Source organism: Cydia pomonella, chromosome 28, assembly GCF_033807575.1.
Source record: "Cydia pomonella isolate Wapato2018A chromosome 28, ilCydPomo1, whole genome shotgun sequence".
Lineage (NCBI taxonomy): Eukaryota > Metazoa > Arthropoda > Insecta > Lepidoptera > Tortricidae > Cydia > Cydia pomonella.
This window is the reverse complement of record NC_084730.1, coordinates 6127900-6146018: the sequence shown is the minus strand read 5'-3', so window position 1 is coordinate 6146018 and position 18119 is coordinate 6127900. Positions and strand designations below refer to the sequence as shown.

Sequence of the window (18119 nt, the reverse complement as noted above, 5' to 3'; positions counted from 1 at the left end):
CGAAATATGGCCATAAAAGTTTATAACAAATCATCTAATGATATAAAACGCATCGAATCGGAAAAAATATAAAAAGAAAACTCTGAAACAATATTTAATCAAAAATGTTATTACAGTTTACAGGACTATTTAAATGACAATGAGTAAGCACCGACCAACCAACCAACCAATACCAACCAATAAATATCATATCATATACCGTATTAAATTAATTAGTAATTAAAGCTGATCCAATTTATTTACTCTCAGTTGTTTGTGTACCACGGTCTCTGTGTGAAATTAACATTGTATAATGCTCTAAATGATCCTACCTACCTACCTTCATTGCTGTGCCCATCAGGGTTTCATGTCTCATTTGTGTACCTACCTATATTTCATATTCATATTCCTTTATTAATAAAATTACAACATACAATTAAGATAATAATAATCAAATTAAATTACAGTAAAAAAAACAATATTAAAGTAATCGAAACAATATAAATATCCAATAAATTAAATTAAATCATTCTTATAATATTCAGACATGTCATAAAATTCGTAATTATCAAATCAATTAATATAAGATATAACAATATAAAATAATCAACACAATTCAGGTATCCAATAAATTAAATTAAATTAAAATTAAAATCATTATTATAATTTATAATATTCTGACATGTCGTAAAAGGCATTTGTAGTCAGCCATTTTTTTAATCGATTGTAGAATGTCACATCATTTTCAATACTTTTTAAGTTGTCGGGTAGTTTATAGGTATACTTTTAAATACTTGGAATACCTGTTATGTACATGTGAAATGCAATAAATAAATACAATACAATAAATGTTTTGCACTATGAGAAAGTTGAGGTTTAAGTCGCGTGTATGCGGCACAAAGTTGCTTATTATGCTCTAGGGCATAAAGTAAAATCATCTATTACAGTTCATCAGTACTTTAGCCACAACGTGTATGCATTGGTTACCATTTGTGTTTCAAGCAGCTAGCCAGGATATGGGACGTGGTTGCACTTACAAAAACATTCACAGTAAGTATTAAAAATTGTAGTTGGGATCAATATACGAGACGTCGATACTGTGTAATTTTTGACGCAACGGCCTCCAATATTGATATTTAACAAATTTAACACATACCAGCGAAAGAATAAGGATCAAAGTCAAATGGCGTTCTAAAAGTTTTAATCATGTGTCTAAAGATAGCAGTAAATTTACTGTGGCTACAAAATTTGAAAATCCACCTCTATTTCAAATTTTCTTTGGTATCAGACAATAGAACTGATTTATATATTCAGATGAATGACACTAATGTAATATTTGACAGGCTCAGCAGCGTTACAGAAGAGGATAATGGCGTTGCTAAGGAAGATCGAGCATTGCGTGAACGGCGTGCAACCAGTGTGGGAGGAAACATTTCGATGTTGGTAAGTTAAATATATGGTAAGGGTTAGAATAACCCTAACTTGAACAACATGATAAAAAAGCTAAAACGTGATGCCTAATTAATTAGAATACGAGTAAAGAGTTAAAAATCCTTCACCGATAAATTCCTTAGTTGCCTAAAACTAAACTTAAACTGGGTACCTAAGCTAATTCAATACAGTAAAAACAGTTAAATATCCATTACGGAGATATTCCTTTATTTTTCTTAAACTAAACTAAATCGGGATAAGGCCGCCTGCTGTTTATCCCTATCTTCATGTATTATTACGTGTTTTCATGTACATTATTTCTGAGGGTGTGCAATAAAGAGGATTTGTATTGTATTGTAAAACTTGGTACCTAACCTAATTCCATGCAGTAAAAACAGTTAAATATCATTGACAAAGATATTCCTTAGTTTCCTAAAACTAAACTAAAACTAGGTACCTAACCTAATTCAATACAGTAAAAATAGTTTAAGATCCTTTATTGAGATATTCCTTAGTTGCCTAAAACAGTTAAATATCCTTTAAGAAGATATTTCTTAGTTTCTTAAAACTAAACAAACTTGGTACCTAACCTAATTCAATACGGTAAAACAGTTAAAGATCCTTTACCGAGAGATTCTTTATTTTCTAAAACAAATAAAATAAAAAAATATTATTAAAAAAACAAAAAACCCGACTGCACACAAAAAAAGAGGAAAACAAGCCCCACAAGAATATTGTTGTTGATGGTAAGTATCTATCGCAGGCGGGGACCAACAACCAAAATGACTATAAGTAACCCTCTGTTAGTAACCCGCCTGCGATAGATACTTACCATCAACAACAATATTCTTGTGGGGCTTGTTTTCCTCTTTTTTAGTGTGCAGTCGGGTTTTTTTTATAATAATATTTTTTTTATTTATAACTTTTTAGTTACCCCCAAAAAAATCCTATGACACTCCCGTTATCAAGACGAATCTAACGATACCTTAAATCCATCAAGCCGTTTAGGCTACAGGAGGCCACAAAGAAACAGACATACACTCGAAAAACATTACCCTCCTCCCTTTGGCAGTCGGGTAACAAGCCAAAATATCTATATGTAAACTATGATGATAAGATTAATTATCACTGCGCTGTTTACAAAAAAAAACTGAACGAATTGAACGATTTTGTTGTAAAAAAAAAACAAAAATTAAAGTATCTAAACTTACTCTACCTAATCTTGATCCAGACGTGATCACTATCTCAGATGCGATTAAAATCTTTTACTTATATAAAATGCCCACCATATACTTATATATATATATATATATATATATTTAAAAAAAAAAATGTATATATATATATATATTATAATAATATTTTTTGTTTTTTTTAGGGACTCCCTATGCAAGCTGCTACAGAAATACCCCAAAGGGCAGGGTGACAAAATGGATGATTGCCAAATGGAGGCTATCCACAGAGCTGTCGCTAAACGAAGAGTTTCACATCACAGTAGCAGCGAGCATGATTTTGAGGTAGGTCACAGTTCAAAGACGGGTAAAGTGTATTCTCACATGTCTTATCATGTAAACAAACGTAACTTTCTATTAATACGATTCATAGACGATCTAGACATCGTAAAGTAAGATGAACCATTCGTTATTCCGATTATTGATGAAAATCTTAGTAGAAATTATTCTGCTACTTTATTTACATGTGCTTTTGTATAGTAATTAACAAACTTAAAAACTAAATCTAAAAAAATAACAATAGGGTCGACAGGTACCCGGGTAAATGTGCCTAGCACGCTGCTGGCGTTACCTCTTTGGACGGCCAACCAAATATGCGCCGGAAATATTCTGCCGTTTTCGGCAGCGGCTCCAGCTTTGTGTATCATGTGGCTGAGATGCGAAGGGGCAAATGTGCTTACGCATGTCCCAAATGAGGCTACGTCCTCGCGCCCATGAGATCAGTGTCAGACCGTCTGGTCTTTTTCCGTCGGTCCTGGTTAAGCCTTGGAGCTCCAAGACACAAGACACCAGTGCACGTCGAATAATTTCGTTAATGCACTGGTGTCTGGAGGACCTACCGGCGCAACGTACGCAGCTCAGTCCGTAGTGACCGTTTTTTTGGACTGCAGCCCCGCACACACACTGGTGGGGTTCGCAAACAGCACTGCCTAGTCGTAGTGCCACGCCTATGCGGAGGGAGTCGGTATCAAGGAGTGTGCCCAAGTGTGGTGATGGTAGTGCGTGCAACCATGCTCCGGATTCAGGCAATGGCACTGCTTTCAAACGCGCCACATCGACATCCATAGCGGCTTCGAGTAGGTCGTATGTTATAGAAATTATATTTTTCAGTGGTTATTTGGTTGATTTCAATACTTTGTGAGTTTCTTTAATTATACAACAACATTTTAAGTGATGATTATTGTGTAAATCCAGAGAAAAGTGTGATAATGTCTTCGGGAAGTGTTAGTTTACATGATAGGACAAGTAAGGATGAATTGACGACCGGTCTGGCCTAGTGGGTAGTGATCCTGCCTACGAAGCTAATGGTCCCGGTTTCAAATCCTGGTAAGGGCATTTATTCGTGTGATGAGCATGGATATTTGTTCCTGAGTCATGGGTGTTTTCTATGTATTTAAGTATTTATAAATATTTATATATTATATATATCGTTGTCTAAGTACCCTCAACACAAGCCTTATTGAGCTTACTGTGGGACTTAGTCAATTTGTGTAATAATGTCCTATAATATTTATTTATTATAGCAATTTTCGCACTTGTTCTAAACGACATGGCCATTCGTTTGGCGTTGTTCACTTTCGAATCCTTCCAATCTCTTATAACATTAACAGATGCAGATTCAAGAGTGGGCGAACATTACATCGTTTCTGTGCGCACTCGGTGGAGTGTGCTTGCAGCGGCGCCCGTCCACCGTGTGGTCCCACCTTCACGCTCACGGTAATAATATATGAATATGGACCTCCAATTTTATCAGTACATTTTTTTATTTATATTACTTTTTTTTTTATACTACGACGGTGGCAAACAAGCATACGGCTCGCCTGATGGTAAGCAATCTCCGTAGCCTATGTACGCCTGCAACTCCAGAAAAAACGCGAAATTAATTGTGTATGGACGGACCCTTTGCGCTTAGATTTTTCAAATTTGCGCAGAACGACGACCGGTCTGGCCTAGTGGGTAGTGACCCTGCTGATGAAGCCGATGGTCCCGGGGTCACAGATAATTTGTTCCTGAGTCATGGGTGTTTTTTATGTATATAAGTATGTATTTATCCTATACACGTATGTATATCGCCGCTTAGTACCCATAGTACAAACATTGCTTAGTCAGGGGCTGGGTGGATCTGTGTAATATTGTCCCCAAATATTTATTTATTTCTATACCGATGGAAATGTCTTTAATTTAAGAACTTATTTGTTTATCATGTGGTTGAAGGAGTTGTCTAGAATGTACTTTTTGTCAACAGATTCGAGGAAGTACAATGTATTGGCGAATAGTTCACAAGAAGTCCAGTACTGCCCTGTCACGCAGTAAGTTTTAATTGTTTTTTTAACTTATATGAATAATGATCTTGAAAAGTTAATTATTCGAAAGATAAATTGTTTTCTGTAACAGCTTAAAATACAAACATACAAAAGATAATTAATTCTATAAAATGCAATGAATTAAAACTATATGTCAAGTACATAATTTGTACTTTATAACAAATACTAATGTTATGTTCAATTAACAATGGGCCACCTTATTAGCTTAGCACTTTTGCATACAAATTCCTAAGCAAAAGTGGTACCTTTTCTCTGCAGCTGACTGTATAGTCGTTCGTTTTGTAAATGGCCCCGAACGGCTAATCCTTTGTCTATTGTATGTAAACCGCACGTGCTACTGCGAAAAATAATTCTAATTGGTACCTGAACGCGGCCTAAAAAAACAGTGTAATGCGCTCTCCGATAGCGCGCCTTCGTTACGCATCTCGAGGACACATTTTAGACTGGTTCTGTAGCGTTCGCCTCACCGACACTCAGTAACCGTAGAGGGACCACACACACAGTCTCGCAACACATTTTCCCATTAGTACATTTTGATTCTTATTATAATTCCCATAGGGTCGCCATTCAATAACCGTTTAATGCGAACAAAACTTTTTTTATGCAGTAAGTAGCACGCGCGGTTTTACGTACAATAGACAAAGGATTAGCCGTTCGGGGCCAACTACCAAACGAACGACTATACCACTGATACTAAATTCCAACTTATCCTCAGATTCATCGGCCAACTCCTCCGCCTCCTGCTCTGCAGCAACGAGCGCTTCGGCCAACAGATCCAAAGTCACGTGAAAGAGCTAGTCGGCCATGAGATGTCCCCGGCGCTGTACCCCATCCTGTTCGACCAGATCAAGGCCATCATCGACAAGTTCTTTGACCAGCAACAGCAGGTATGTGACACAAAATCTTTTAGCGATGCCATGACGCACCTGATGTGATTTAAATTATAGAAGGTTCAGTAATTATAGAAGATTCAGTTAGCCGGCTAAACGATAAAAAGTCACGTGAAAGAGCCAGTCGGGCATGAGATGTCCCCGGCGCTGTACCCGATCCTGTTCGACCTGATCAAGGCCATTATTGACAAGTTCTTTGACCAACAGCAGCAGGTAATACCTGCTATGTGACACAAAGCCCTATACTGATGCCATGACGCACCTGATGTGTCATACAAGATAATTTGGTCATGTTCGTGACGCACTTAGCGCATCATGAAATTATTATCCTTGCGTCCATAGAGGATTTTAATTATAGAAGGTTCAGTTAGCCGGCTAGAAGATACAAAGTCACGTGAAAGAGCTAGTCGGCCATGAGATGTCCCCGGCGCTGTAGCCCATCCTGTTCGACCAGATCAAGGCCATCATCGACAAGTTCTTTGACCAGCAACAGCAGGTATGTGACACAAAATCTTGTAGCGATGCCATGACGCACCTGATATGTCATACAAGATACCTGTCAGACAAGTTATTTGACCAACAGCAGCAGGTAATACCTGTTATGTGACACATAGCCCTATACCGATGCCATGACGCACCTGTTGTGTATACAAGACAATTTTACTGATATCCATGACGCACCTAAAAGTTGCCTGTTATTTGGTCAACAGGTCCCATACTCTGTATCTTTAGGTATTTAAATAAAAGTAAACAAAATCTACCGTCGAATGGCTCATTAAGCCAGTTTAGTATCAAATAATGTAGTTAAAACAAAAAATATTACTTTGCTGATCCGCGAAAATATAACATGCTACTCGTAGTCAATCAGTGCTATCTCGTTATACTTACTTGCGTATTTTTACATGCAATTAATGTTCCCACCCTCCCACCGCAAAAATAAATACGGAAATAAATATAACAACCCACCACCAAAAGTACAAAACTCGACACGTGTTTCGCCTCTCTACGAGGCATCCTCAGGAGATGCTGGAGATATTGACGATCTGACGTCCGACAACTGACACCCAGCTCAGTTCAGTGGGTTCCATGTGCTAAACATTGAGCTCTGTACAGCAAATCCTTAGTCATGTGTCGCATTAAAAACAACCCTACCGTTCTACATTTAAGATCCCCTTTCACAGGTAATGCTGACAGACATCAACACCCAGTTCGTGGAGCACACGATATTCATCATGAAGAGTATATTGGACAACAAGAAGACGGGACAACCTTCAGAGCACCTTAGTACTACGTCTATCGAAGGACTCATGCTCGCTATAGTCAGGTAATTTAAAAATCTAGTGATAATTAATAAATTTTTAAGTTAGAATAAGTCATAATCATAAATACTTAGATAAATAAATAGTTCATAAGATAAGATCGGATCCACAAAAACTGAAAGCGAGTACAACATTCGCCGAGAAACGTTATGTTTGGCGAAATATTATGTAAATATTGTACCAACTTTTTTTGATAAAAAAAAAAAAAAAAAATTTAACGCCGATATGACTTCCGACTTTCAATCCGGAGGTCGCCGGTTCAATTCTTGGCTCGTACCAATAAGTTTTTCGGAAGTTATGTACGAAATATAATTTGATATTTACCACTAGCTTTTCGGTGAAGGAATACATCGTGAGGAAACATGCATACATCTGCGATGAAAAAGGTGTATGTGAAGTCCCCAATCCGCATTGGGCTAGCGTGGGGACTATAGACTAAATTAAAAATGGACTTATTACAGATACGTTCGTCACCTGGACATGACTGTGCTGTCAGTGCACATCAAAACGAAGCTCTGCCAAGTTGTCGAAGCCATGATGAGGAGGAGAGACGACCTAGCCTTCAGACAGGTGAGTAAAATTAACCTTAATAGGGACCGTGCGCGTTGGAGGGTCCGCCATCTTGTGGCCTGAATCGGAAACATAAACATGTACATTGACACTTCACGCCAAAGCAAGTGCTGCCATCTACCGTTCTCGTACGTTTTCTTGTGCATTGGTTCTGCCAACTTGTGGGCTACATTGGAAGCATAAACTTCACATTTACACCTCGCGCCAAAAATCTGACGTCTCCTGTGCTGCCCCCTACAGTTTATGCACGCTCCGTATAAGTTTTTGGCTAAAAATTCGTTTTTGGTACAAGCTTTTGTCGCTGACTGTACTTTTCTTACGGGAAACTAATACTCATCGAGACAATTCTAAAAACCCCAAACACAATTAGGTTGCGTTGTTTCATCAGAACGTTCCTATGGCCACCTCCTGTCTCCATCATCAGATCAGCTCGATGGTACCATAATATTGCATTGTCACCCGACTTACATATGTATGCAAATTTTCAGCTCAATCGGAAATCGAGAAGGGGGTCAAATTTAGCTTCCAAAATTTGACCCACACTAACAAACTTACATACTAAACAGGGTAAGTTAACTAAAAGGTTGTAGAAACCGGCTCAGAGCATGTCGGGCCATGCTCAATGTAGGGTTTCGTAGTTACCCGTCTGTCAAAATAGGCTGCCTTGAACATCAATGGGTATCCTGTGCACAACAGCAAGCAAAAGTGATTACCTTTGTAGTACTTTTACTAAGAAGGGAAGATTTTTTGCAAAAACTCAAAAACGGCTTAACCGATCACGGTCGCTATAGTTTTCCTTGAAATTCTCTAATAAGCTTTACTGCTACGATTTCTTTCATACTTTTTGAACCCGTGGTTCAAAAGTTAGAGGGGTAGACTATTTTTTTTTCTGAGCGTTTTTTTCCGAAAGTATTATGTTTATCAAAAATGACTTTTGAAGACCGCTATTCGTTTCTAAAGACCTATCCAACGACACCCCACACTATAGATTTGAAGCAAAAAAAAATAATCAACACTTTTGTGTAGGGGAGCTATCCTAAAAAACCGGCGAAGTGCGAGTCGGACTCCCGCACCGAGAGTTCCGTACAAAACTTTATGGTTTTCGCAATTTTTCCTTTATCTGTGCTATAAGACGTTGCTTCGTACCAAATTTCAAGAATCTGAGTTCACGGGCAGTACCCTGTAGGTTTTGATTCCCTTGCGAGTGTCGAAAATTTGCGGCATAAACGGCTGTATCTTTTGATTGCGTTGGCTTAGAAGTTTGATTGACAGCTCCAAGGGACAGTAGACCTGAGTATTTGATATAAATTCCAGCTTGATACCTCCACGCGTTCCTGAGAAAAAGGATCTTGACAGAAAGACAGACGGACGGACGGACAACAAAGTGATCCTATAAGGGTTCCGTTTTTTCCTTTCGAGGCACGGAACCCTAAAAAATTTCTAGTTTTAATTGTACGACTTTGTCGGCGTAACTGATTTATATTCATGCCAAATTTCAGCTTTCTAGCACTAACGATCACGGAGCAAAGCCACGAACGGACAGACGGACATGGCGAAAGTATAAGGGTTCCTAGTTGACTACGGAACCCTAAAAACGATCAAAACACAATATTTTTACTTTATTTTTTGGATTTAATAAGTTTTACCAGACAGGTGATTATAAAAATAAAGTTAAATAATGTGTCTACACCCAAGGCTCTAAACCGGTTAATAAAATATCGGTTTATTTCGGTTTTCCTCCGAACTTTTATAAGAACGCGAACGTTTTAAGAACTTTATTGTAACATAAAATAACCGGTTTATTTGACGAGCGACGAAACGGCTGGCCGGCCTGGTGGTGTGCCACATAAAAATAGACACCGACACAGGAAGAAACCGGTTTTTATTGCTCTAAACAGTTTAATTTCACAAGAACTGTTATCAAAAAACCGGTTTAAAAATAACGGTTATTCGAACGAAACCGAAATTAAAAGGTTTTGCGCCAAACACATGATAACGGTTTTGGAAATTTAACCGGTTTCCGAGCCTTGTCTACACCTACCTAAAGTTACTTACCTGTGTGTCGACGTCTCAATATCTGCCTCAATACCTATATTCTCAGGAGATGAAGTTCCGCAACAAGATGGTGGAATACGTGACTGACTGGGTGCTCGGCACCAGTCACCAGATCGCGCCTCCTCTGCGGGCAGATGCATCTTCCATATCCAGGTATTAATTGTAAAGTATAAGCTAACCTTCCAGTGCTCGACATGCTAAATACATGACTCGGCTGTCATCTCTTCTTCTTTTCCTGGCTATTATCCCAGTTTATTTGGGGTCAGCCCCCTCCTAGTAATTCTTCGCCACATCACACGGTTTTGGGTTGTCTGTTCTGGGCGGCTACCGGGAAAATCGAAATTCGTCAATTGCGGGCATTTTTCTCTGTCACTCTAATTACGTTTTAGTGAGAGTAAAAGAGAAAGATCCCCGCAATTTGCGAATTTCGGTTTTCGCGGTAGGCCCCCTGTTGTTTCTTGCATATCGTTTTTTATGGTTTGAAGCCAGGTTATTGGTGGTCGTCCAGGCCCTTTTTTTCCTCTTCTATGTTCATCACTCTGGTAGTCATATGATCATCCTCTCAGCTGTCATCTCTGTTGACAATTATTTAAGTGTAAAGATGACATGTAAGGGGATAGTGACGATCACTCCGACGTCTATCTTATACCTTTATCGGGCAAAAAATTGTGCTTAGCAAAATTAAATATCTACATTACTTGTAATTGTTAACCCATTCAGGGCCAGCGACTCAGCATATGGGTCATCAAGCTCAAACCGTTGCGCAGGGCCGGTGACTCACATGTGAGTCATGAATAAATTCTGATTTAAACATGAACGAAATGTAATTTAACGTAACAAAGATAACCATTTCTATAAGGTATATATATAGTACGATAAAAATTATTTTTTATGAAAATAGAGCCTAGAATATTCAATTTTGGTTTACTATGAGTGCAATATAGTAAATATACTGAAATTCTGGATACATACGCGTTACAAGCAAACAGAAAAATCCTTATTTTAAAGATACCAAAAATATGTATATTTTAGATGTTATTGACATGGCTCAGGCTATGGGTCATCATGGCCTGGCGCTACTTGTAAAAACTAGAAATGTGTCCGTAGCAAGCTAAAGTAAACTTGTCTAACTATAATCATTCAAAAACGTTTTTGCATGCTTTTTTACGTAATCTTAATTTGACGGTTTTGTTAAACTTAAAGGTCAATGTCATGTTATGTGTAAGCTCAAGGTAAAATTTGAATGCTAAGGTCAAATCTCGAGGTCAAGATCTAATTTAAATGCGAAGGTCGAATTTCAAATTCAACGTCAACCTTACATGTCAAAACTATTTTCTTTGTTTTTGAATGTGTAGTGGTGTTCGTAGCTAGCTGGCTATGTGTGGACGGTATACGAGCTACAACCTCTCTTCACGCAGATACTTGGTCTGCTGCAGAGAGCTGGACCAGGCGTGCATGGAGGCGGTGGCCGCGCTGCTGAAGGGGCTGCCCCTGCAGCCCGAGGAGTCGGACAGAGGGGATCTGATGGAGGCGAAGAGTCAGCTGTTTCTGAAGTAAGTGTTAAGCAATCGCCCTACTTCTTGGTATATGAAAGCAGAATTTCGGTGTAGACTGGCCATTTTATTAGCCCGAATAGTATATATTTATTGATTATTTGTATGCCGGTTTTACTATGTATTTTCTTATACATGTGGGTATATACAAGGTGCCCGTAAGCATTGCAAGACATTTTAACTAAGCATTCCTGGTAATATTTAGAAACTAAAATGCCATATAAAATTTTCTGGATTAGGCTTAGTTTCAGAGATAATTAAATGTTTTTCGAAATCATTCTTTCGCCATAAGTCGGTACAAAACACATTTTTGACTGCGGTATTGCCACTTTGAGGTCTAGTCTGGACATACCTATTGATTGACATCGAACAATTTAAAAAATGTATACGAGAGGCTACCCCCAAATAAAAAAAAACTTTTTAGATAATTTTAGGTTATGTGTTTATCAATAAAAATTACGTTTTATGTACAGGAGTGTTCAAAAAAAAGGAAAAAAAAAACAAAAAATTTTTTTTTTGTCGAATTTCACAAAAACTCATATAACATTTTTTGCTTCTGTTGCCATCAGGAATGCACCGTTAAAATCTCTCGCAATGCTCTCGAGCACCTTGTATATTTACTAAGGAGCCCCTTTTCTCCTTTAAAATGTATGCGGACGACAGGGAGGGACATAAATAGTGAAGTAAAAGCGGTTTTTTTTGCTGTTATAATAACGGACGTATCCTGCAATAATTTACGGGCTGAATATGTAGGTCATACTGAACAACTTTTACTATGGGACCAATCCCGAAATCGCGAAAAAAAAATTTACTCTCCCATAGAAAATATCAAGGTCAGACAGCCAAAGTGTATGAAATAGCCATTTTTTGCGATTTCGTGGTTCATAGTAAAAGTTCCTCAATATGATCTATATAATCATCCATTAAATTATTGCAGGTGACTAACCCCCTTATTCATAAACGTGTGCTATATTTGACAAGCCGCTAACAATCGTTTGTCCCTTTCCGACGTATTGGTATGATGGAAAGGGACAAACGATTGTTACCGGCTTGTCAACTTTAGCACACGTTTATGAATAAGGGGGTAAATACATATTCTGTATACCATTAAATGTGTATTACCATCATAATTTTTGACCGCGGCCAGCAAAACATCTCACTTTGTCGCTTGCCATAAGGACGAGATTTGCTTGTATCTTTCAAGCGACAAAATGAGTTCTTACTTTTTTTTTTTAATTTATTAAAGCTCCAATTAGTTTAAAAAAAATCCATGTTTACTTACTGCTAAAGTCATGAATGGCTTAATTACAGCAAGGGTTCGGACTTATTAAACTAATTTATATAACAAAGCAAATATATGTTTACAAAATATAGTCGTAATTATTTGATATGAAATAATTTTTAACTTTTTTAATTGATTTAGAGTTAGATAGGTATAAATCTTGTATGTGTATAAGTGTGAAATTATTAGTTCTCGTTCCGTAGACATTATTATATGATGGTAGTATGAATCTAGGTGCATAATATTAACCGTTGTCAAAAGGGAGATATTATGTTAAAAAATTAACCATGTGCTTTAGTTACTCCGTTGGCTCAGCAGCGCGGGTTGGCCTCTAACACAAGACCGCGGCACTTTTCTCGGTCCATTGCGACTTCTCGCCAATTGGGTATTGAATGTTATAACAAAATTTAGCGAAATGGATAAAAAATGAGCCATCCATTATAAACAAGTGAAATTTAAAAATATATATTGAGATTATTAAAAAATACAATGCTCCAAATTCTCAAAATAATAATAATAATAAAACTTTGAAAAAGAAAAAAGAAAATGGTACCATTCGATTCCTTACATTAAATTGAAAAATAAATTGTTTAACTATACATAAACGCAATATTTCAGGGTCCAAATAGCAATTTTCTTGATCTTCCATACAGTTAGGACAGACTAATGTAATGTGACGTCACATTACAATATCATTTTGTTTAGAGGCGTTTCCATCGTCAGACTTTAACTATCATTTCTGACCATTGTGTCGCTTAAATGCCTTGAGTTCTATATAGACATTTGATCCTCAGGAATATCAAGATCGATTTACATTATTTACAAAAAAACTGTCAAGCAAAATGTCAAACTGACATTATTTACAAATTGTTGACTCGGCGAAATTGGCGACCCAGGTACGCTCGTTTCACGTTCTGATCTTCATCCATTCTCTCAAGGTGGCCCAACCAACGGAGACTGTGAGCTTTACTTTCTCCCATGATGTTAGCTTCAGCAAAGAGAATTTAAAATAGAGGTGGATTGTAAAAAAAAAACCTTGTAGCCACAGTAAATTAACTCCCATCTTTCGACACATGATTAAAACTTTTAGAACGCCATTTGACTTTGATCCTTATTCTTTCACAGATATGTGTTAATTTATTAAAATATCAAAAAGTGGCGCCATCGCTCGATGACGATGCCGCCATCATCGTCATCGAGCGATGGCACCACTTTTTGATATTCAACAAATATTACACATCAGTGAAAGAATAAGGATCAAAATAGGGTCGGCAACGCGCATGTAACTCCTCTGGAGTTGCAGGCGTAAATAGGCTACGGAGACTGCTTACCATCAGGCGGGCCGTATGCTTGTTTGCCACCGACGTAGTATAAAAGTGGCGTTCTAAAAGTTTAGTTTTAATCATGTGTCATGATGGCAGTAAATTTACTGTGGCTACAAAATTTTCTTTGGCAATCCACCTCTATTTCAAATTCTCTTTGGTTTCAGCCACTAGGTCTTCAATCTCACGGTTCTTAAGGACTGTCCAGCTTCCATCCGGTCTTCGTTTGGGGCCCAGTATCTTACGGTGCGCTTACGCGCTTTACAGTAAATTAATGTAACTTGTAATCCTTTCTAGGTACTTCACCCTATTCATGAACCTACTGAACGACTGTAACGAAGTGGAAATGGCCGAAGGCCCGGGAAGGCTGGAAACGCTGCGGAACGCCACGATACAAGCCATGTCCAACTTGCTAAGTGCTAATATAGACTCGGGACTCATGCATAGTATCGGTAAGACTATTATTAACGGTCCTTGATTAAATAAGACAATAGTACATTACTATAGAGGCCGGGAAATAGGGATGCAGGCCAAGGAGATATAGACGGCCGAGCGAGCGAGGTCGATAGGGATATGTAGCCTGCAACCCCGTTTCTCGGAGAGATTTGTATAGTGATTTTTTCAAACTTGCAACGAAATAATAATAAAAATATGGTGATGATGATGATTGTTTGTGGCATTAAGTCCGCCTTTTGTAACTGTATATTTTTAGTGTGCAATAAAGTTTAAATAAATTAAATAAATAAATAGGATCTTCAATGCGTGGAGTATTGAAGAAGCTTTGTGGTTTTTTGGGGTTATCAAAACGGGAACAAAATTAGATTATTTTACGCTACGACGCACGGTTTAGTGCTAATAATTGATAACCCTGGAGTAATAATAATAAAAAAACACAAAAGATTTTTTTTTCTAAAGCATAGTGATAGAATATTGCTTACTCGTGTCACAGTATGACGTTTAAAAACAAAAGAAGGTTGCTTTACAGGCCTGAAGTGTAAGGTTGTATGAAATGCCTTTCGTCGCACCGGATATGTAGTTTTCCGGATCTAATTTTAAGCATTTCAACATTTCATTGCAAGTTTAAGAAAAATCCTTTTAAAAACAGTGGCTTGTATTTTGACTAATCCGTCAAATTTGTTTTTTGTTTAAATATAACAAACGTATTGTTGAGTTCAGCTCCGATCGTCTAATGGCCGCCTGCGCACTCTACCGCCATTTTTCGGTAAAAATCTGTTACTACATGTAGTGCTCACTAAACCACAATATATTACATTCACTGGCTCGATACCACAACAATGTTCGGCTGACGTCCGTCCGTAACTGTAACTCTCATCGGACTGCCTACCAGTGGCGGGTCGTTCAAAGAACTCGATTCCCACCGGCTTGTCTAATTTCAGACCGTTGAGTACTTTCTCGATCGGATCATGAAAAAAAGGAAAGTAAAATTAGATCCGGGTTCCCTACGAATATTTGTGACGCGCCGCCACTGCTGCCTACCCACATCCGCGTGCTCGAGACAGCGCCACAGCTGTCACTATATCTAAGCATAGATAACACTACACTACCCTTTTAATTTTACCATTTGATTTGAGGCGTCTTGGATGCTAACACTATGAATAATAGGGAGTATTACTGCCATGTTCTGCCGTCAGAGAGCAGGACTATCACATCACATAAACCATAGAATAACTTATACATACTATGCCTTAAACAGTTTTTTGAGAAGTTTTTACTATGGCATTGATGCATCAAAGTGGTTTGTTTACAGAGGTCTACCGCGATACGCGAAAATCGAAATTTCGATATCTGGCCTCTTTATCGCTCGAATATGCAGGAGTGATAGAGAGGCAGATAACGTAATTTCGATTTTCGTGTTTCGTGGTAAGCCCTTAGAATGTGGTAGTGGCGCCCTCTACGCAGAGTTTTGCGTAATATCCCGTATTAACTACATTAAATGAAAAATAGATGCGCTTATTGTAAATTGGGTATTTTTGTTGTAACTCGTGTATTACTCTCGAGGAATGATAGCCATAATGATGAATAGAATCAGGCGTTACTTTGCGGAAATCCATACGAATTAAAACAAAAATATTTCTATGCTAATCCGCGAGAAGCTAACGTGCTAGTCAATCAGTGCTAACCCGTCATACTTACTTGCGTATTTTTACATGCAATTAATGTTCCCCCCTCCCACCGCAATAATAAATACGCAAATAAATATAACAATCCACCACCAAAAGTACAAAACTCAACACGCTTTTCGCCTCTCTGCGAGGCATCCTCAGATGTTGACGGCATGACGTCCGACAACTGAAAAGTTGGACTTGAGTGGAGTGGAATGGATTGGCGGCTTAGCAAAGTAATATCTTTGTTTTAATTTTTAAGGCCATAGTGAGAATGTAAACTTTTTTGAAGACGGTTCTTTCTTTTTTGTTTAAGTTTGCTTTAATGAGGACTCGTAAACATGACAAGATAAAATACCGTACACAAATAACAATACAATACAATACAAATCCTCTTTATTGCACAACCTCAAAATAACATTTACAGCGAGACATACACAATACATGAAGAGAGAGGTGACAACAGGCGGTCTTATCGCTAAAGAGCGATCTCTACCAGACAACCTTTAGGTAGTGGACAAGTACTAACTTACTTACTTACTTACTTACTCCGTTGGCTCAGCGACCCAAAATGAGACTTGGCCTCCGACACAAGACAGCGCCACTTTTCTCGGTCCTGTGCGACCTCTCGCCAATTGTCGACTCGAAGCTCGCGCAGATCCGCCTCCACCATGTCGCTCCAGCGATACCTAGGACGTCCTCCTGCTAGGCGACCCAGGTACGCTCTTTTTACGTTCCGATCTTCGTCCATTCTCTCAAGGTGGCCTAACCAACGGAGTCTGTGGGCTTTACTTTCTCCCATGAAAGTGCGGCGGGTTAACACCCCTCCCACGGAAAAATATTACCGTTACGAAACCGACACAAGTGGACAAGTGATAATATTAATTTAACTATTTCGGAGGTGCAAACAACTAGATTGGAAACTACATAGCTCTAAAGAAAAAACTTATAAATAATAAATCTACAACAATATAACAATACTTATATATACATACTACTTACATATACATAATACATATATACATACATATATGATTCAGACATATATACGTTTACAATACTACAAATTGTAGCCAAGTTTGAATTGTCAGTAACGCGACCAGAGACACTAAGGAAGGGACAAATAACTCTCGTTTAATAACATTTATTTTATTCAGATCTGGGTTACCACCGAGACCTACAAACCCGAGCTGCCTTCATGGAAGTCCTGACGAAAATCCTCCAACAGGGCACGGAATTCGACACCCTGGCGGAGACTGTCCTCGCCGACCGCTTCGAGCAACTAGTTCAGTTGGTCACCATGATCTCTGATAAGGTAGTACACATTGTACCATTTTTACCACATTATCCAACGATACCCCACACCATTGGGTTACAGCAAACAAAAAAGCGGCCAAATGCGAGTCGGACTCGCCCATGAAGGGTTCCGTACCATATATGACGTATTAAAAAACTACTTACTAGATCTCGTTCAAACCAATTTTCGGTGGAAGTTTGCATAGTAATGTACATCATATATTTTTTTTAGTATTATCATTCTCTTATTTTAGAAGTTACAGGGGTGGGGAGGGTCACATTTTACCACTTTGGAAGTGTCTCTCGCGCAAACTATTCAATTTAGAAAAAAAATGATATTAGAAACCTCAATATCATTTTTGAAGACTTATCCATAGATACCCCACACGTATGGGTTTAATAAAAACGGACGGACAGACAGACGGACATGGCGAAACTATAATTAATTAATTTTAATTTCATTGTAATCTAATATTTTTACTTATTTGTATAATTTATTTATTTATTAAGCTGACATTGTATGGGTACTATCTTGTAAGGGTTTAAGAGTCAACTGTAAGCCCCAGAGTTTGTTACAAATAATATAAAATAAGGATTCCCAGTTGACTACGGAACCCTAAAAACGAGCGGTTACAACTCTTTTGTAGTTTAAGAAATAAATATATAAAATGTTTGGGGACAAGATAACACCAGATATCAAGCAAATAATATTGAGATAAGACGATGATAAACTAAAGAAAAAA

General features: G+C 38.0%; 1 protein-coding gene across 1 annotated transcript in view; it reads left to right on the top strand.

The window, feature by feature from the left end:
- LOC133532904 (neurofibromin) overlaps positions 1 to 18119 on the top strand; it is a 105419-nt gene that overhangs the window by 22077 nt on the left and 65223 nt on the right. The window contains exons 16-27 of the mRNA XM_061871765.1: positions 985 to 1029; positions 1323 to 1422; positions 2789 to 2927; positions 4253 to 4358; positions 4888 to 4951; positions 5682 to 5853; positions 7038 to 7180; positions 7637 to 7745; positions 9847 to 9953; positions 11219 to 11353; positions 14255 to 14409; positions 17238 to 17395. Of these exons, the coding sequence (XP_061727749.1) occupies positions 985 to 1029; positions 1323 to 1422; positions 2789 to 2927; positions 4253 to 4358; positions 4888 to 4951; positions 5682 to 5853; positions 7038 to 7180; positions 7637 to 7745; positions 9847 to 9953; positions 11219 to 11353; positions 14255 to 14409; positions 17238 to 17395 (1433 nt within the window). The remainder of the gene's footprint in view (positions 1 to 984; positions 1030 to 1322; positions 1423 to 2788; positions 2928 to 4252; positions 4359 to 4887; positions 4952 to 5681; positions 5854 to 7037; positions 7181 to 7636; positions 7746 to 9846; positions 9954 to 11218; positions 11354 to 14254; positions 14410 to 17237; positions 17396 to 18119) is intronic.